The sequence below is a fragment of the Nicotiana tabacum genome, chromosome 15 (genome assembly GCF_000715075.1).
Source record: "Nicotiana tabacum cultivar K326 chromosome 15, ASM71507v2, whole genome shotgun sequence".
NCBI lineage: Eukaryota > Viridiplantae > Streptophyta > Magnoliopsida > Solanales > Solanaceae > Nicotiana > Nicotiana tabacum.
In genome coordinates this window covers 5,752,100-5,773,296 of record NC_134094.1, presented here as the reverse complement: position 1 = coordinate 5,773,296, position 21,197 = coordinate 5,752,100, and the positions used below count along the sequence as shown (strand labels likewise).

Sequence of the window (21,197 nt, the reverse complement as noted above, 5' to 3'; positions counted from 1 at the left end):
ATGGATGAAATTTGATATGAAGTTTAAGATATTAATTTTACACACAGATGAGAGATATTAATTAATAGCTAAAAAATTAATTTGATAGGAAAACATCACAATTAAGTTTCGAAGCTAAATATTTTAATACTTCGAATTTTTAAAAGTTACATAAACATTTTTTAAGACTTAAAATGACTTCCAGAAAGTAAAAAAGTGTCAACAAAAGAGAATATATTAACAATTAAAATAGGAGTAAATATATAAATACTAAAGCCATATTAACACTGCAAATATCAATTTACCGCGTGATGCACAATGGACCAGAGTAACGGAGAACGCCGTGGAAACCAGCCGGAATATCACCGTAACCCTCATTCTCCGCCGCCGAATTGGCCTTCCGACGAGACTATCTCTCGTAACGACGACAATCATAGAAGAAACTTTTTCGGCGACGGCAACCACTACAATCGCCGCCAACATCACCACCACCAAAACCCTAATTCCGAGCAGAATTTCGGTGGTTCTCCACCTCTTTCAGCTCGTAAGAGACCTTACGATCAATCAGCATCTGGTACGAAGCATTATTCTTCCGCTCCTAATTAACAATTCCGAAAAAGAAATCACCTGGTTCTAATTTGTCTGACATTTTTGCTTAACAAGAATAAATTTGACTAACTTTTTAGAGACTTGATTATTTCATTTTTTTTAAAATTAAAATGAGTTTGAGTTAAAAATAAAAAGAGTTTAAGTTATATATATATATTGACAGGGAGATTTAAGCTGATATATTAGGTTACGTACCATTTACTATAATTTACCGATTAATGCTTATTAAATGGAGTTACCTGCAATTACCTTTTAAGCTTCATGGTTGTGTACAAAATCTTTACACGGTGAGTTCATAGAACTTTCAACTCAATTAGTTTTTTTTGGGAAACTATAGAAAAGAGTATTCTAAGTTAAGTGGTAGAAAGATGCATTTTAAAATATTGGTAAAAGTTATATACATTGAGGTGTAAAGTTTTTTTACACTATCCATGCAATTTTAACCTGTTATAGTAGGTTATGATGATTTAGTAACCTTTTTTTTTTTTGATGATTTAGTATAGGTTATCAACTAATGCTTATTAGATGGAGTTACCTGCAATAAGTGACCTGATTGCATAGAAATTTTTTATGCTGTCAGTGCATAAAACTTAAACTCAACTAAAATTTGGATATTTTGGAAACTATAGAAAAGAGTATTGTAAGTCAAAATTCTCCCTGTGTAATATTGGTGGAAAGATACATTCCAAAATGTTGGTAAAAGTTCATTTAGTTGAATCCTGGAAGCGAAAGAGCCAAATGTTGAGCATGTTGTATTTTACTCGGTGTTTGTAAGCTGTAGCTGTATTTCACAAGCATGACTTTCTAAATTTTGGAAAACCTTTTAGACTCTCAGGTTCGTTTTGGATTTGTGAAACTCTATGTTGTAGGAGTACCAAGACCAGCCGAAGAAGAAGACGTAAGTCTCTGTCATTAAGTATTTTGAATAATGATATCTTTTTTCCTTGTTATGTTGTGTGTTGTTTTTTATGATGGTGGTGTCTGGGTCAGCTTGCACACACTTCGAGTATTCCACTGAATTACCTCCCACTAGCACAGATACCGCTAAATTTTGCCCACCAAAGCTTAGGCAGATGAGAAGAAATCTCCCAGTGTTTTGCCTCCTATGTTTTGCCTCCTATGTTTTGCCTCCTATGACATTTGAACCTGAGATCTCATGCTTTTCCTCCCACTTTATTGACCACTGAGCCATAAAAACCTAGTGTTCTGTTGGCACTTAGTTGTATCGACAAAGTGGACTTCTGCACACTATGAGTTATGCTTAAGAGTGGGACTTGAGGCTTTTAAGAGCTTAGATATAATAACCAACAAGAACTACTACTATTAGCGTCAACCCCAAAGTAGTTGAGGTCGGCCATATAAAGCCTCTATATCTATATCCATCTTCATCTAAAAAGAAAGCCTCTACATCCATTCTGCTTCAATTAGCTAGGCACTCGTTCCAGTTCTAATAATTGATTTTTTGAGGCCTTCTTAAATGTCTTATAAATCTAGAGATTCTAGAAACCTCACAGGTAACCTACAATGACATGCAAATCTCTGACCAAATGCAAAAAATGCCAGGAGAATATCATAGTTAATGTAAGTTTACTAATGTGATATTTATTGAGACAATGGATGACTCTACGGCTCTACCTGAGGCATATACACACCTTGCCCGTACTTTTTTTACAGTAACTTGGTGTTTATTAATGAAAGTTTTTGTTACTGAAGAAAAATTGTACCAACAAAGATTAAATGTTAATCAATCTAGTTGGTATCACCTATATTAATACTTCTCCATTTGCATCTATGTATGGTGAAAATATTGTTGGTGGGTAGTTACATATGAAAAGCGACTCATGGTTTACGATCTAACAACCAACCGGCAGAGTACATAGGTGATGTATATTCCAGTCATTTTAGCAACATACTGTGGTCATTGCATCTACTAAGACTAGGCTACTACTTTGAATTAAGTTCATGCTGTCTTCCCTTTTGTCAAAGGTCCATTTTTAAAATATTTGTTCTGGATATCAATTAGCTATTTTCTTTTTTGCCTCAAAACTTATTAAATTGTACATAAGTTGCAATATCACAAAACAACTTGTGTAAAGTAGAGTATACTCCTCTATCTTTGGAATTTCTAGGTGTCCTATATTTTACGTAGATACTTCTTTTGTCTTGAATTAAATGGATATGTTATGGACCATATGGTATCCATGGTATTCAATTAAAATCAATCAACTACACCTCAGTCCCAAACTACGTGCAGAAAACCAACAGATAGTCTCATCCCTGTTGGAAGAATGGGTTAACCACGTGCTTTCGTCCAACTTCAATGAGGGTCTTTTCCCTGTCCAATGATCCAGTAACTTCCCATTTTTCTGGGATGTTTAACTATTTGAAATTTCATCACTCAAGTCCTTGCAGATTCCATGTTTGACTATGTTCATCATCTGGGCATTTCGAAAGTATTCCTACATATTAACACATGCCTCTTTCAATTCAGGTTCGTTCTGTTTTTGCTGAACATGGGAATATTATTGAGGTTGTTCGGCTCAAGGATAAATCCACTGGTTTGAGGAAAGGTAGAGGAATGTGGTAATTGTTGCCGTTGCCAGGCCATCTGGTAGTGTACTTGTTATAGTTTACAGTGATGGTGTTGCTTTATCAAATGTCATGCCATCTGCACTGGGTTATTTATTCGTAAAGCAATTCAAAGAATTTAAATTGCAATTTAAATTACTCTGGATCATTTAAAATACCAGGATTTAATCTTATTCCTCCTCCTTGCTATTTTCTGCTGTTGACATTCACTATATTCTCGGCACATGTATCATCCTAGAAGTATAATATGATCTTTTTGACAAGTATAGACGTCAGATAAAGGTGAATATTTTTCCCTAAACAGAATAAAAATGAATAATGTATTTACACTTCAGAATGCTGTTTTGTGAAGTATAGCACGCTAGATGAAGCTGATAGGGCGATTGGAGCATTCCATGGTCGATATACTTTCCCTGGGGTGAGTTTCCTTCTCAGTTTTGAAGTTAAAATCATTACCCTCTCAAGAAATTATTGATCTCCTCTTACTCGGTTTGTATATATTTCTTGCTTGCAGGGTGAGGTTCCCTTAATAATTAGGTACGCTGATGGGGAGCGAGAACGTCTTGGTAATTGTTTTGTTGTCTCACTGTTCAAGTTTTAGATAATATAGATCTAATGCCGAACACAAGGATCATGAATAAAGCTCCCACCCTTGCGAAGTCCTTATCCTTAAATAGCCAACTTGAGTTATCATAAGCTTAACTAAAGCAAATTCGCTCCCTTCTACTATCTATGTTGTCCACCACTCACTCCCCACCAAGGCAGTATGTAAAAGTTGACAAGCTTCTCTGTAAAGATCCATGTACGATTGAAGTTATATTTTCCAGGAAAACACATTAGTCAGGATAAGGCTAGAGTAAACAATTTTAAGAATAATACTCACAAGGCCAAGGGACCTAGGGTATTTTGACCAGCTACCTAAACTTTTGAAATCTAAGGTAATGAAAATGGAATTCAAGAACTACATCTTTCTGGTCACAGAAACATTTAAGTATTACATGACAAAGAGGTAAGTGTTTTGATAATTTGTTACGTTTGATAGATGAAACGAATGATTATTTGCAAGTGGCTCCATCTGTTCATAGATCTGTTGGTACTGCTGGGGGAAACTGCATTTTGTAAGGGTTTGAATTCTGAACAGAATCCAGGGAATGAGTATTTCAAAATAATATTTTTGATGAATTGACATGGAGTATTTTCTCAAGTGTATACAGTCTGAATTTTCAGTTATCTCTTTGCCCCTCTAGAATTCTAGGTGTTTATTTGCATTATGTTGTTATTTCTATCCGCTTTTACCTCTTTTCTCTCTCATTGTAGGAAGCTTGGGTGAACACAATCACAAACTTTATGTTGGTGGTCTGAGGAAACAAGTTTCCAAAAGAGAAATTGAGCATGTAAGCCAAGACATGCAGATTCTATCTTCCCTTTTTTACTCCTTCCTTTTTCACTGTTACTCTTTGTCCAATTTGTGCATTCTGTATACATATGCAAAGAATCTGCATGTTGACGTTCTAATATTTTCATGCTATATATTTTACGTAATGGGCACAAATTCTAGCTTTTTTGTTCTTAGTGCTATTGGATAGAAAGAAATATGTAGCAAATAATTCTATAGTGATGTCATGGTTATAGGTTTATCAATTATAATTTTCATTTAATGGATATAAGTGATAAAGATTAATCCTTGCTCCATTCCACTTTACCTGACACATTTTTCGATCTAGGATGTAGTAACGCTTCATGAACTTTGTCAAATAATAAGCTTTATTCAGTTCCCATGTTTGAAAGACGAATTCATATCACGAATTCAAAGCTAGAATTAGTTAATGATTATTTCTTTATCTCTATATTATATGAAATCCAACTAAATCCTCAATCTATATACACGGTCAAATTAAGTAACAGATAAGAGACCGAGGGACAATTTGTTTCACTTTTGAGCCAATGGAAAAGTTCTGAGTTTGGATGCACGCCTTTGGTGGCAGGTATTTTCTCCATATGGAGTTGTTGAAGAAGTTTTTTTCTTGCTTGATGAACAAAAACAACGCCGTGGTATGTAACAGCAACTCTCTTCTTTCTCTTTCTCTCTCTGTTCTCTCTCATTATTATTTTTACATTTAGCATGCAGGAGCGTTTGCATTTGGTAACAGTTTGCAAAGATGCTCTCTCTCTGAACCTAGTTTAAGACATATATCCCTGTCGCTATGGCTTCTTCTCTAGTTACTGCCAACAGTTCAGCTGGTTGCATGTTCTCAATTTTACCTAGGGTGTTAAGTGGGCGAGTTGGTTGAATTTAGGCAGGTCAAAATGGGTTAAATCAAAATAATGGATGGGTCATTAGCCCGCCTAAATGTTAATTGGGCTGAGATGAGTTAGGTCAAGATGTGGCTAAACAATAGGTTATAGCCCCACCCACCCAACTCTAACAAAGTTTCAATTACTTTGTTTATTTTCTTATAATTTGTTGTGTTACCAAATAAAAATTTATTATTGTTATTGTTATTATTATGGCTATATTTTATGTTATTTTCAAATTTATTATTATGGCTATATCAAACAAAAGTTTCTAACATATTTTGACAAGTTCTCTTATAGGTCTATTTAGGCTACATATTTAGGCTTTAGCCCAAATCAGCCAAGCTTATGAGCCGACTTGGGTTGTGCCCAAATTGGCCCGCAATGAAGATATGCCCAGCCCATCCTGCCCAGACTTGCGTGGGTCATATTTTCATGCGCTAATTTTGCCACCCAATTTTACCAATCAAGTGCACCGCTTCTGGACATGTTTGAATAGTATTGCATTTGCCATATTTGGTGCTCATGCTTATTGTTCTGCTACCTGTACGTAAAATTGATATGTGCTGACCTACTTCTGGATTGTCTATACATGCTCTGTTTTTTAACTTTTTCTTCTTGGCGTTGATATTATTCCTGCCTTGAAGGAAGTGCTTTTGTCAGTTTTGCTTGTAAAGACATGGCGGTTGCGGCAATGAATGCGCTACATGGTACCTATGTAACGACGAAAGTAAGCCCCTGTATTAATGTATATATATGGTCTAATCTGAAACCAATCTCCTTTCTCCCATTCTCTTGTGGTTCAGGTCTGAAACCAAATATCCCTTCTCCCATTCCCTTGTGGTTCAGGTCTGTCATCAGCCGTTGATTGTTCGATTTGCGGATCCTAAGAAGCCCAAGGTGGGCGAGTCGAGGTGTGTATCCGTCCATGAAATTTTACTCTTCCCTTTATCTTTGTATGGATCAACCATTGCTAGTTTTGGAGTACCACTTTTTGTTGGATGAGTCAAATACTCTTTCCGAATAAACAAATAGTTATTTTGGATGAAAAAGCTGAACACAAATTGAAGAAACTAGAATGGAGCTGATATTCTTCTCTCCTGAGTGTGATATCTCAGATTCTCTTGATCGAGAAAGTTAAGCACTTCTAACCAGTGTTTCGGAAAGCATTCTTTGGGCTAGTCCCGGGACGCGCCTAAGGCAGGGTGTGTGAAAGCGCACTGGGGCGATTCTGGGGGGTGGGGGTGAAGATATCAGTGGGTGCACACCCCAAAGATGAGGCGTAAGTCCAGGGCAAAAAAGGCATCTCAAGACCACACACACGTCCGTAGCTTTTAGTAAATTGGGGGCAAAAATTTGCAATTCCCTATTATCTTTGTCAAATTCTCTCTTCGTTGGGCCCCAAATAGGCAAAAAATACTTCGGCGCCAGCAGCACAATAGGGAAGAAATTGGCAGGCTCTTTTATCTTTTTGCTTTACTAGATCTTTCTTCTTTTACAAGATTGTCTAGCCGTCATGCTTCCTATTTGGGTTGTGTTCCTGTATTATCGAACCCAAATCTCCGCTGTTCCCTTTATTTAACTTTCTGGCTTTCTTTTTTGGCTCCTTCTTCTGAAGTTGGGACAAAAATCAAAGCACGAAAGAACATGGTTTTCTTGCGAGGTTTGCTTTTGTTTATTTTATTTATTTCTTGTTTTTATGACATGTTATTAGCAAACAACAGTAAGCTTCATGATTTCTGAGATATTAGTTGTTCATTGACCCTTTTCATTGGAGACCAAAAAATGAGTCGTGGATAGTTGTTCAAAGGGATCGACGAAAATACCCATTTTACTAATATGTGGATAATGTATCTCTAAGGTTATTTTTGAGAACATAAAAATGGGTAGGGTGCTAACATACTACCTTCATGTAGTATGCTAGCAAGACCCTATATGTGTGTGTATGCATATACACACAAAACAACTTTGATTTTTTGACATTTTTCCTTGCAAAGTTTTTTTTTTTGGCTTTCTTGTTTGAGTTGTTAGATGCCACTTAGAACACTGTTAATTTATATCTCTGTTACTATTATATTTTTTTATTGTTGTGTGCTTAATTGCTTATATACTTATATTAATTTCTTATTTCTTTATTGGATTTTTGATGAATTTCATACATTAGTGTCTAAGTATTGGTGTACAGAGTTACTCGATACCTGTGCTGGTGGAAGGTATAGGTACCCAGTGGGATTAGTGGAGGTGCGTGCAAGCTGGCCCGAACATCAACTCTATAAAAAAAAAAAAAAAAGAATTTCATTTCCTATTTCCTTATTGGAATTTTATGAATTTCATACAATTGTTTATGTAATTTATATAGGAATAGTTTTTCCATATGTTTATGTTTATTTTATTTTTATATAAACAACAACAACCCAGTATAATCTCACTAGTGGGGTATGGGGAGGGTAGTGTGTACACAGACCTTACCCCTACCCTGGGTAGAGAGGCTGTTTCCGATAGACCCTCGGCTCCCTCCCTCCAAGAACTCTCCACCTTGCTCTTGGGGTGACTCGAACTCACAACCTCTTGGTTGGAAGTGGAGGGTGCTCACCACTGGAGCAATCTACTCTTGTCTTTGTAAAAAATTAAATATGCATGGGACTTACGTCCTGTACCTCAGGACTCCCTCACTCCATCTGAGATAAAGTGCCTAGTCTCACACTTCCGCCTTTTAAAACAATGCATCTACTTCCCAGAGTCATCATGTCCAGCATCTAGTATCTTCTGTAACAAGTTGCTATAGATGCTTGTTCCTATACCACATTCTCTTTATTCCTTCAGTTCTTTCCCGGTGCATTCTTATTCAAGTCCTACTCTGGTCCAATGCATTAGACTAGCTTTTAGTTTATCTTGCCTCTTGTATTTTTACTTGCTCTGGTTTCCTTATCTGAAACTTTTAACTTGCAGGGCGCCATCCCATATGAATGAGCAATTTAATGGGAATATAGCAGCTAACCAGTCTAATCACCAGAGTCCAAATAAGGTTATTGTTCAATATTCTCCATTAAGTAGATGGCAGCATGTCGTAATACAAGTTTTACTATTAGAATAGCCTAACTTTTCTATTAAGAGCTGTATGCTTTTTCGAGAGTACATCTAATTTTGTGCTATAAGAGCTTAATCTTTCTGCCTTTTTGACAAAGGAGCTCGATCTTTTTATTACAATGCAAATGGTGAAAAATGCAACTTCTTTATTTAAAGAAAATGCAATCCCCAGTACATAATTACCTACAAAAGATAATTAGAAAAAAAAGTATGTTTCAAGGATCTGTTGCTTTTTGCAGACTCCAAATAACAGAAGCAATCCTCAGACAGTTTTCAGCACTTATGTCGGATCAGATAATATTTTGCCATCAGCTGCATCTTCTGTCAATGCAAGATCTTTAAATGGTGAGATGGTGGAATCTATAGATTGTGAATGGAGTGAACATATCTGTCCTGATGGATTCGTATATTATTATAACTGCATGACGTGTGAAAGCAGGGTAAGTTTCATTTGTCCAATTTCTTTTTTAACACTGGATCCCATGCCCCTCATAATACGTGGATGCCTGAAAACATGCAAACAGTGGGAGAAGCCTGAGGAATTTGCACTTTATGAAAAGAAATTGGAAAAGTTAGATCTGCAGCAACAGGATCAGCGCAATTTAAGACTTCCAGTCCGTAATATTTCAGAAGTCTCTCAAATGTGCCAGGTACAGCTTTCCTCAGGGCAACCTTCCTTTCATGCAGCAGTTAGTGATTTTCAACTTGTTTTCTTACTTTTGTGGTTTAGGTTTTTTATTGAATGTTTCTGATTTGCTTTTCTGCATAAAACTTTGATGGTTTTCATCCATTTACTAATGAAATCTTGTTATACTAGATTTGCAAATCTTATGATTCATTTGATTGAATTAAGTCAATAACCACCATTGTATGGGAGGTTTTTAAGTATAGTACTCCCATAAAGATGCTCTGAACGGCATAAAAATATAGTTTGAGAGATATAGCTGGAAATTTTGTGCATGATATGACGCAAATTTGAAGCCGTAGAAACTATATGTTTTGGTGCATAATGATGCATTGAAAAACTACAAGTTATCTTGATATGAGATCTAGAAATGTTAGAGGTAGTCAATGCATACTTTTAACATCTTAATAATTACCTTTAGAACAAAGGAGTTTTTCATTCTGATGACATTATACGTGTTTTCTGATTTTTCAGGAACTCGAAATTCATTCTGCTGACATTATACATGTTTTCTGAATTTTCAGGAACTCGAAACAGGAAGCTCAACGGTTCCTCTGGCTTGTGTCTAAACAGCACTGGTTTTCATTTTCGAAGTGGCTAGAACCGAAGCGAATGGTATTGGATTTTCAAATACAAGTGAGACTGACAGTGGGAGGCAATATTTCTGAAGACTGGATTTCTTGGAATTCAGGTCTGGTTATTCTGAGTATGCAAATTTGTACCACATTTCAATTGCTTGAGATTTACTGTGAGCTTCAGTAATTCTGTTAGGTGCCTCTTCCCAATTAGTTGCAAATATGACTGTATAGTTGTATATTTGGTCTAAGATTTAGGTTTCTTTGCTTATTCTCTGTGTTAGTGGAATATTAAATTATTACTAGTACAGATGTTGTTGCCAATGGTAAAGGATGCGTACATCTTACCCTCCCAGACCCACACTTGTTTAATTACTGGCTTCTTGTTGTTGTTGTTGTTGTTGTTGTTGTTGTTGTTGTTGTTGTTGTTGTTGTTACGTACAGATGTTCGGATACCTTTCTCAGCCTTTTGGCTAAGATCAAACGCCCTAGTACGAATGTTCGGCTGAGTAGAGAACGTCTAGTTTTAAAAAGTAGACTCGACTTCGTCTTTAATTAAACAAACGCCCTAGTACGAATGTTCGGCTGAGTAGAGAACGTCTAGTTTTAAAAAGTAGACTCGACTTCGTCTTTAATTAAAAGTTCATTACATGAACCCATTCGTTAGTCACCATAACTATGACCATTACTAAAGTAAAATTAGACAACGATAAATACTTAAAGCTACTTTATCTTTTCTGACATTCATTTTTTATATTAAACAGAAAGTATGTCAAAACAAAACGAGCAAAAGAAGTATCACTTGAAGATAATTCAAAAGTAATTTATATAAAATAAAGAATCCACGTTGAATTTAAAAGATAATTGTCCCGATATAAGACCACGAGTAGTCAAAAGTCATCAAACCACGTCTCTTTAAATTGACAGTAAGTGTGTGATTTATTTATCTTAAATGCGAATAGTTTTTTTCTTAATCAATTAACTATATCATGAAAAAGGGACAAAAGTCAAGAATTGAAAGTGAGGTTCACGATTATTTAATATTCTGTTAGAGAAAATTATATTAAATTGGTACGGACTGATCAAGTAAAGGGAAATATACAATTCCATCCAAAAGTGAAATATAATTGTAATTAGAGGGTAAATGCTTTCTTAACCACGTTCATTTATTTTCATAGCACACCTCCACCGGAATCTTTAAATTATTACGTCGTGTCATGCATGTGCTGTAATTAAGGGTGTTTAACGGGTGGGCCGGGCGGGCAGGGTTGGGAAAAAAGGTGACCGGACGGTTTTCAATTCGGGCCGGTTACGGGTTTTTCAATACCGGGTTTAACGGGTCCGGGTTCGTCCGGGTAAAAAATAAACCGGAAGGGTTACGGGTCAAAGGGGCCGGGCGGGCCGGGTTAGTGTTATTTTTTTTTATTTTTTTTTGTATTTTGTATAACTATCGTAATTTATATTAATATAAAGTAAAAATAGAAAACAAAAAAATAATCTTATAAAAAGAGTGTTTGAATAAAAGGATGTAAAGGCTTTAAAATCTTTATATTTGAAATTTTGAATATTTCATTAAGAATTTAAGATAATAGAATACAATAAAGATGGAAAAAAAATTGCACTTATAATTTGCAAGTGCTTTTTTTTATTTCAAACTTACAAATTGAGGTTTACATTTAACAACAAGTAAATTAACGAAAAAAGAATAAATTCAAAGGTTTTGCATTGCCTTAGTAAGTTCTTCATAATCAATATGAACTTCTTGGCCATCTTCTGGAGTGTTAAATTCAGATGGGTTACCATGTGTTAATATATCTCCAAGTTCCTCATCTTCTGGTCTATCAACATCTTCACTCCCCTGATTTCTTCGTTCTGATCTAATACAATCTCTGAAACATACTAGAACTTTCAAAGCATTGCTTCCCAATGAGTGACGGGTGTCTCCAAGTTGTTGTCTTGCTTGACTAAATGCACTCTCTGATGCAACAGTTGAAATTGGCACATTCAGCATGTCCCGAGCCATAGCGGAAAGAACAGCAAATTGCTTTTCATTCTCATGCCACCATCCCAACGGTGAAAATTCCTTTATGCGGGGCTCTTTTTGCTTTTGCAAGTAGAATTGAAGTTCATCAATGTTCCTGCTGCTCGTTTGAGTGGTAGGAAATGTAGACCAAATTTTAAAGCCATCAAGGCCTTCATCATCATCATCCATAGTAGTAGAAGCGGTACAATACATAGTGGGATTAATATTGCCTACATTAAGAGCATCATCATCAACTATATTTGCATAATAATTATATAATTGTTGTAAATAATTATTTAGCTTGTTCATACAATAATATATATCCGGAGTTTCAGTTGGTCCAATCTCCATATAAGTATATAAAGCATTGATTAATTGGTGACAATCAGACATCTTAATAGAATGATTTAAAACAACACCAATTAAGTAAATCGGAGGAATTGGAAAGAAATATTTTTTGAATTTTGCTTGCATTTTTTCAACAGCATCCTTATATTTTTCTTTCTTCTTAAATTCAGATAGTAGAAAAGAAATTTCAGCTATATGTACTAAAGTCATAGTAACATTAGGGTAATATGCTCCAGATAACTCAACAATAGCTGTATAAAATTTATGTAAAAATTTAACAACATCATTAATGGCCTCCCAAGTAGTAGTTGTTAACATACGGCTTGGATCAGTACAATGCGCATTAGCAACTTCAGTTATTGGCAATCTATATTTGTAGCAACATTTTAAAAATAAGTATGTATAATTCCATCTAGTAACAATTTCGTCTGGTATGAATCTGAGGTTAAGGTTATGCTCGGTACACTTATTCTTAAATTCCCTAATTCTAGATTGTCTATTATTTCCTTGAATAACACCAACTGCTCTTCTAGCATGAGTAATCTCAGTTGAAAATAAATCAAGGTCACTTTTAACAATTAAATTATAAACATGACATGCATACCTAACATGAAAAATTTCGTCAAGTGGTGGTTGCAAATGCAGTCTTAATATTAAAATTGCGGCATTATTGTTAGAAGCATTATCAAAAGACATACACAATACTTTTTTCTTAAGATTATAAAATTCAACAACTTCGCAAATAGTAGTACTTATAAACATAGCAGTATGACTCTAATCTTCATCATATTTAAAAACAATAATACGTTTTTGCATACAATAATTATCATCTATCCAATGACATGTAATTGTCAAGTAATCATTTTCATTAACAGCATAGCCAATATCAGAAGTTAGAGAAACTCTACAAGGAAGGTGGTCAAACAAATAACGTATGTATGTTTGATATTGTCCATGAAGTATAAAGATATCATATCTACAAGTACTTCTAGGGATACCTTTAAATAAATGATTATAAATCCTTTGAATATACATAATAAGATATGATGAAGAAGCAAAAGAAAAAGATAGACAACCCAAAGCAATCATTTTTGCTAACTCCCCACGATCCTTCATTTTATCATATTTCATAAGTCCTCCAGTACTAGGGTTTGGAGTTCCTTGATTTTGATCTAAATCAGAGCCCCATTCTATAGGATGCTCTATTCTTATATGTCTACTAAGTGTCCCAGTCCTCCTTAATTATTCTCCAATTTTATGTTTAAAATCATCTTTACAAAGTTTGCATCTAACTCTATCAGTATTCTCTATTTCGTCAAAAAAATTTCAAACCTTACTTCTTTTTCTCCGATTAGTAGTCGGGGCCACAAGTGGTCTACTACTAGCACCACGACCACCACCCATGCTACCAACTCCAATACTACTAGGTGTAAGTGGTGTCTCATCTTTAATTTTTAATTTATTATCTCCTATACCGAAATCTTCATTTAATTGTTCATAATCTATATTATTATTAGATAATATTTCAGAAACATGTGTAGATTCATTTAAATTACTACCAGATGTTGAAGTAGTACCTCTTTTTCTATTTCTCCGATTACCCCGATTAGCAACCTTATTACAAACTCTTTTTGCAGCATTAAACATATTGTAAAAATTTAACTACTAGCAAAAATTAAATATGCAAATAAAATAGTAAACAAGAGAAAGAGTTGGAGGGAGTGTACCGAATTCGGCAATAAATTAAACACTTGATGATTTTGCAACTCCAATGTTACCACGAAGAAACGTCAATTGTTCAAAGTTTGAATTTCAATTGTTCAAACTTCAAATAATAAATAATACGATAAATTAGATTCTAAAAAAAATGAGAGCCAACTAGTTGATTGAACTTTAGGTGAAGAATGAAAGAATGATAATTGAGAATATGAGTTTGAGAAATGAGAGATGAGTGAAGAAATGAAGAGGGAGGGGGGAGTGTATTTATAGTTTTTCAAAGGGATAAATTAGTAATTACTAGAAGTGCTATTTTTTTAATAAAATTGCCCCAAAAAGGGCTATTTTTGCAATCCAACCGCTGGGCAACGACCAAATTGAAGCAGACCGTTGCCAACGGTCATTTCAATTTAAAAAAAATAGAATTATAGCCGTTGAATCGGTCCGGTCCGGGCCGGTTAACCGGTTCAACAGTAATTTTCGTTGACCGGGTTTGACTGGTCTGGTTAACCGAATTTTATTTTATAAATGGAACAATCCACTAACCCCCCAGACCCAGCCCCCTAACTACCGGTCCGGGTTTCAACCGATCCGGAGCGGTCCGAAAATGGGTCAACCCGACCTGTTTGACATGCATAGCTATAATGCAATCTCGTACGGAGAATTCTCATATCGAGGCAAAGAGGTTTAATTGAATTCCCTTGAAAATTTGGACTGTACAAATAGGATAAAAATAAATTCTTATTGGCGAAATTCGACCCCGTACACGAATTTCGCCTGAGATCGTGGCTACTGATTGTTATGCTGAAGCAGTCCCACCAGCAGAAATCTCGTTCTCCCTCGCTAAGCTTGCCTGGATGGTTGTTTATCTATTGTATTGTATCATATCGTTACTTTATAATACAATGTTTGTTTTGATTTTTTTACTTAAATTTTATTGTATCGTATCGTTATAATTCGTCGTTATGTAACAACGAAATATGTCACTTTATGTAACGACGAATTTGGTGTGGTGGCATCGTTACCTTATTTTTTTCCCTCTCATTTTGCCTTTCTTTATTGTTAAATAATCATATTTTATCCTTTACCCTTTTTTTTATATAATAATTCTACTTGGTATCCTATTTTTTTTTACTAATGTTGCAAGTTTATTCTTCATATTTTTATAGTGTGACATCATGAAACGACGGTAAACGATATAATTTATCCATACACTGTATTCAACAAACAATATAATACAGTACAATACAATATGAAACGACATGTAACAACCATCCAAACAAGTTGTAACCGTACCCGAGTCCATTACTTGATCACTCAACATTCAAACTTATGGACTAAAGTCACTTTTATTTCGTTTATAAAATAAAAGTCAATGAATTATTATGATTGCATACAAATAGTCATTCAACTGAAATTATCAGACTTTTTCGGTGAAACAATGTGAAGTGGGGTCCATGTGAACTTTTTATGTCATTGGACTAAATAAAATAATTAACATTCAAATAAAACATGCAAATTCTCCCATACACCCAACTTAAGCCTCTAAAAATAAAAGTCCACTCGCTAAATGAAAACCAAATGCAAAAAGGCGTGCAACCCTATTACAAATGCATCTCTTTCTTATAAAAAGCAGCTCTCTCCTCCGCCTCTTCTTTTTCTTTTCTTTTTATTTTATGATTTAACTCAATTTCTTAATCTCGTTCCCATTATTATTTTGTTAAAAGTAGAAAGAAAATTGTGAAAAGAAGAATACAGATTATAGAAAAAAAAAGAAAAGAATACAAGTCACTCTAGTTCTTAGTCCATAACCTCGTATCCATTATTTTATAAAATTAGAGTAAAACCATAAAAAAAAATATCATATACTTTTTTATAAGAAGAAGAAAGATGCATTTAAATGCGTTTTAGCATTTTGTTTTATTTAGTGGTGGATTTTTATTTTTAGCGGATTGGTTGGGTGTATGAGTGGACTTTTTATGTTTTGTTTAGATGTTAATTATTTTATTTAGACCAAATTAAAAATATAAAAATTTTATGTGGATTGTCACGTCATATTTTTCCACCAAAAAGTTGGATAATTCCGGTTGAATAATCATTTATGTACAATAAGAATAGTCGAGTAATTTTTCCGTTACAAACGAAAGAAAAGTAACTTTAGTCAAAAATTTAGATAATTGGGTGATCATCTGAGTAACGGACTCAACCGTAACCCTAATATGCTGGCTTGGGGCTCGGAACAATCACGCCCCACCTCAACTATAAATACCCTATCAATATTATTTGAAAAGATCATCTAAAAGCAATTAACACTTTCTTGTAATTTCATTTAGTTTATTTTTTGTTCGTGAGCAAATCATCGAGATTGCACCTCGTTCCATCACTATAACCCCTTGAGGCCAACATTCAATAAGATTTCTTTTATCTTAATTGCCATCTTATCTTGTCATATTCATTAACATTTATTTCATTGTATACGCTTACAAATTCAATTTTTTTTTATTCTAAAACTAGTTTTTGGGTTAAATATTTTTGTTATATATAAACTATTAAATCTCCTTGCATTTTTTGGTTTTTCCATAATTAGAATTACAATAAACAATTACCTATTATTATATATCATCTTAATAATATGATGGTGGAAAAAAAAACTTTGAACTATTAATGCACAGAAATTAAACTCTTCTCTATTATCATTACCCAGCTTCCCAAAAGCCCCAACATCTCACCTCATGGACTCCAAATGAAGTATTAGTACTTGTATAATAAGATTTGATCCAACATTAGATTACAATTTCACTGAGAAAACTGTTTAATAATCTTTTTTTTTGGTCAAAAGAATGATAAGTTAGTATTATTAAGAGGGTTACTAAAATTAGATATGTTTTATTTCTCATGCGATGTCCAATACCCTTATTGAGAGCTGATTAGTCGAGATTCATGTCGGAAATCCCACGATAGTGGTAAAGCATTCCCTACTAAAGACGATTTCATTGATAGAGCTCGAACGACACATCTAATTAAAGATGAAGGGGTAGTTACCTCTCCACCGTAACATTTAGTAGTAAAATCTTTAGCTTGGTTCTTACGTTGCACAAATTTATTCTTACTTTAAAAACCTCCACAGAGCTTGATATCATATATGCCAAATTAAAATCAGTATAATTAATTCTCTCTCACACACACACGCTAGATCAATGGTAGCTATGGCTTTAAAGAACAAGTTCTACAAATAGTTTTTTGTCGAACAAATTGTTCAGACAAATTTTCTCCTCATTGTTTTTCTAGGATAGACTGAATTATTTGACATTATATTTAAGCGCATGGACTATACAAAAATGTAATAAATAAAGCAGGAAAAAAATGCATATATAATAGGAACTAATTAACAGATCTCCATTTCCACAAAAAGACCTTGTTGATCACTTCGCACTCTCTAGAGAAAAGGTAAAATTTAATATTCTATATAGTAATAAGGCTTTATCACATTATTAATGGAAAAACTTTAACATGCCTATAAAAAGATTAGAACATGTTTATGAGATTCTCTTTTTCATTTTCTAACCATAAAAAAAGCATCTGATTCAAAGGAAGCACATTCTTGTCCACTTGATAAAGAAAAGAATCAATCTTGTAGCAAGAAAAAGCAAACTATGCAAATTAATGACTAATTAAAAGAGAAAAATAGTAGTGCTTGTTTGCATCGTTTTAGATACAGCGCTAAAGGACACGATTAAAAACAAAAATTCAATAGGTATTCAAAAATTACAAACACCATTTCAATTAATAGAACCAATTGACATTAATAATTTGCATGTGGACAAACCATATCCGATTAGACTAATGACTTAATCCTTTTAAATTTATGATCGAATCGAACATCTCCAAATGTTAGATGAACATAAAAGATCATAATCGAGCATTTTATTGGACACCTGACATATTTCGTTGTGTTCAACAATGTTTCAATTCCAAGCAAGTAATCAAGATTGACTATGTAAATTCTCACTTTGCATATCACTTCATTTAATCATGTCTCAGTTCAAAGGACAAGTAGAAATACTTAAAAAAGAAAATTTAATAGGTCTCAAGACTTACAAACACCATAAATGGTGATGATAAGAACTCTTACCTGAAAAAAAAGAAGCAAATGGCATAATTTGTTTGTTGACAAATCATATCCAATTAGACTAATGACTCAATCCTTTTAGATTTACGATTCAACAAGCTCCAACATTTACATGAACATAGGGAATCTATACTCGAGCGTTTCACTAAACGCTTGACACGTTCAGTTGTGTTCAATGAGCAACAATAACAACATTTCAACTTCAGTTTGAATATATAAGAATCCTTACTGTCCATGTTGCTCCATTTAAGTCCGTCTAATCAGTTCAAAGAGCGATCATGGAAAGTTCACGAAAACTTTCCTCGTCTGTCTCTGAGAACTGAGAATGTCTAGCAAGAGTAATCCTCTCACAAATAAGCCGGACTGCTCTCTCCCACCGCGTACTGCTACCACCACCACCACCACCACCGCCATCCGAGCCACCAGTAGACTGATCAGTAGTAGTGTTAAAAGTTATTTGACTCATTTGAAAAGAAAAAAGCCTCAAAGAATAAGCTAAATCTGAGTAAACTTGACCAATTGGTCTACAACTGAAAGCTGCTAGTTTCAATACAAATGGCCATAGTAAACTAACAAGTAGTGGAGTACTTAAACTCTGAGAAGATGTGGCCATAAGATTAATTTTTCCAATTATCAGAAGATGTAAACCCATAATTTCTGATGAGTGAAGAGTATACTATATTCTTGAGAGGAAAATATGGGTGCAAGTGGAAATCAAGAACTGAAATGGCTTTGGAGAATATTTTGAGATATATAAAAAAGAATATATTGAAGAAGAAAGAATAGAGGGAAAAAGAGTTGGTGTAAACAAGAATCTTTATGCCAACATCGTTATATATAGTTTCTGAAACGGGAATTCTCCGTTATAAATGTTGATACAAGGTAAAAACAGCAAGAGTTTAAATTATAATACACTCTCGTTGTGCAGAGACGAATCCAAAATCTAAATTTAATGAGTTTAACTTTGCATCCGCCTCCATCGATGGGACATTATACTATTTTACACTATTAGTACAACTCACGATTTATAATATATTATTAATCTATTCTCCAATTTTTGAGAATTTGCATTTATGAAGAACTATAGTGTAAAATTTAAGCTAAATTCTAAAATCATTCTAAAGGTCATTAAAAAACTTTGGTCTTTGGAGTTGTTGGAGTTTCTAAATGATCTAACTTGGACTTGCATGCAAATTAATACGTAAAATGATTGTGTTCGAAACTTTGATCATTTCATATGATGGCAATTTGCCGTTAAGGAAGGGGAATCTTGGAGCATCGAAAAATTATCACCGTAAAATTTATATGTCACGAATTCGAGGCGTGAAAACAATAACAATATTTGTATTAGGGTAGACTATCTACATTACACCTCTTGAGGTGCGGTTCTTTCTCGGATGTTGTATAAATACCGAATATTTTATGCACTAGCAAATGAAATATCAAATGTACAACTTAATTCAAGCCATTATTACAGTAGTTGAATATTTCATGATTTTAAATTTCACTTGGAAGTCAATTTTGGATCTCAAATAATCGGTAATATCATATGACAGGCCTTTGGATATCACATCATGTGAAATGGGACAAATTTTTGGGGGCCTAGTCGAAATTTCCAACGAAGTTTCCTTTTTAAACTTCATTATAAATTTTGCTTTGGAATTTTGTGGCAATAGAGAGATGGGGACACGTGGCTATATGTCAGATTGCATCTGACAAAGTGAACCAATATGTGATGGCTATATATATTATATTATACACTAAATCCTTAATACTGTTCCATCTCATCCTTATTTTGAAATTGTATTTTTTGGATTAGAGTTCAGAATTCTAGCACGACTGATTTAATTTTTATTGGGTTCGTAATCTATCTTTTTATATTAGTTTAGTGATATTTAATGTATATATAAGATCTGAATTAAAGTTATTGGTTCCGAAAGAACCCAAACTAATATACTAGGTTTGCCCCTGAACTGAGGGTATCACCTAGAGTAGGGGCTGACGGAGTGTTGTTACGCTAGGTTTATTTAAACTCAGTACTTTAGAGGTGGAGCATAAATCATATATAAAAATATATTAAAATTGTAACAAATAATAGGTCTAAATTCATAATTATAAAAATACAATGAATTAAATGCTAAAAATCTTAAAATTTGAACCCATAAAATTTAAATTCTGAATCCGCCTCTGACCTAAACAAATGTCGTCACTTGTCGATGATATAAAGGAAACAAGTCAATACCTTTGACTCTTCAACTGAATTTTGTTTGCGCTCAACTTAATTATTATACTTACTGAATATTTATTACCTCTCATTAATTAGCATAAGTATTAGATAATTCTGTACATTAGACTTAAATACATTACCTAGCATATTTTTTGTATGTACTGAAATTTTAATTATAGTCTTTCATGATTATCACTCACATCATTAATTGCGAGATCACAGCCTTAAGTGCACTCTCTTCAAGTGAACTTTGTGTATTTTTGCAGAGAAAGCAATTCTAAGGCCATTTTGAATTTTGACAAGTCGAACATCCCATATATTAGAGTTAAAGAGATAAATGCTGGTATTTTTTTTGCATGAAAAACTGTTTTCCCAAGCTTTAATCTTGGAAAAAGAAATAGCGAAAATGGTGATTTTATGTCTGGCTACTTCTTGTAAAATTCATATATGTTGTCAATAAAATAATGCACTTAGTAGGCTGAGTTTTATTTATTTGATAAAAAAAGGTAGTTCATCCAAAGCAACGAGATGATGAGAAAGTGTGAAACTTGCAAGTCTCAATTATCTAAAAATGATAAAATTAGTTGAGTGCAAAAAAAGGATTAAATCTGTAAAAGTTTCCATTATAAATTGCTTTATATGATGTAATGATCTCTTTTTTCATTATAGAAAATCACCTCTTTAAGTTTGTTGGACCAAAAAGGTATAAATGTACTTTATGATTTGGATGTTTTAGTAGTCTTCTATGATCTTATAGCCTAACCAATCTACGTAATTAAAGTGATACATAACTTAGAAGGCTTACTCTTTTCTTTTTTTTTTTGGTAGGAGGGGAAACCCGCAACCGCTACAATCTCTGCCACAGTCTTTACCTTTCGGGTAAGGCTCAACTCAGAAGGCACTGATGGAGGATTCGATCCCACATCATTCATATG

General features: G+C 33.9%; 1 protein-coding gene and 1 long non-coding RNA gene across 3 annotated transcripts; one reads left to right on the top strand and one right to left on the bottom strand.

The window, feature by feature from the left end:
* The first annotated feature begins 260 nt into the window (after positions 1 to 260).
* On the top strand, positions 261 to 10,166 carry LOC107815931 (uncharacterized). 2 transcript variants are annotated; one of them, XM_016641583.2, is made up of 13 exons: positions 261 to 553; positions 1,416 to 1,486; positions 3,080 to 3,158; positions 3,513 to 3,595; positions 3,692 to 3,743; positions 4,495 to 4,571; positions 5,163 to 5,229; positions 6,120 to 6,202; positions 6,322 to 6,386; positions 8,422 to 8,497; positions 8,799 to 8,999; positions 9,084 to 9,209; positions 9,769 to 10,166. In XM_016641583.2, exons 1-13 carry the CDS (start codon positions 298 to 300, stop codon positions 9,811 to 9,813), a joined length of 1,281 nt encoding a protein of 426 aa, XP_016497069.1. In that variant the 5' UTR covers positions 261 to 297; the 3' UTR covers positions 9,814 to 10,166. The 2 variants fall into 2 exon arrangements, with proteins under 2 accessions (XP_016497069.1, XP_075086583.1); XM_075230482.1 differs by having other exon boundaries at positions 3,080 to 3,171; positions 3,535 to 3,595.
* Positions 10,167 to 15,239: 5,073 nt separating this feature from the next.
* LOC142169404 (uncharacterized) lies at positions 15,240 to 18,840 on the bottom strand. Its single transcript, XR_012699109.1, has 2 exons — positions 15,921 to 18,840; positions 15,240 to 15,387 (listed from the first exon to the last, which is right to left on the bottom strand). It is a non-coding gene; the product is annotated as an uncharacterized LOC142169404 (long non-coding RNA).
* Between the last annotated feature and the right edge of the window lie 2,357 nt (positions 18,841 to 21,197).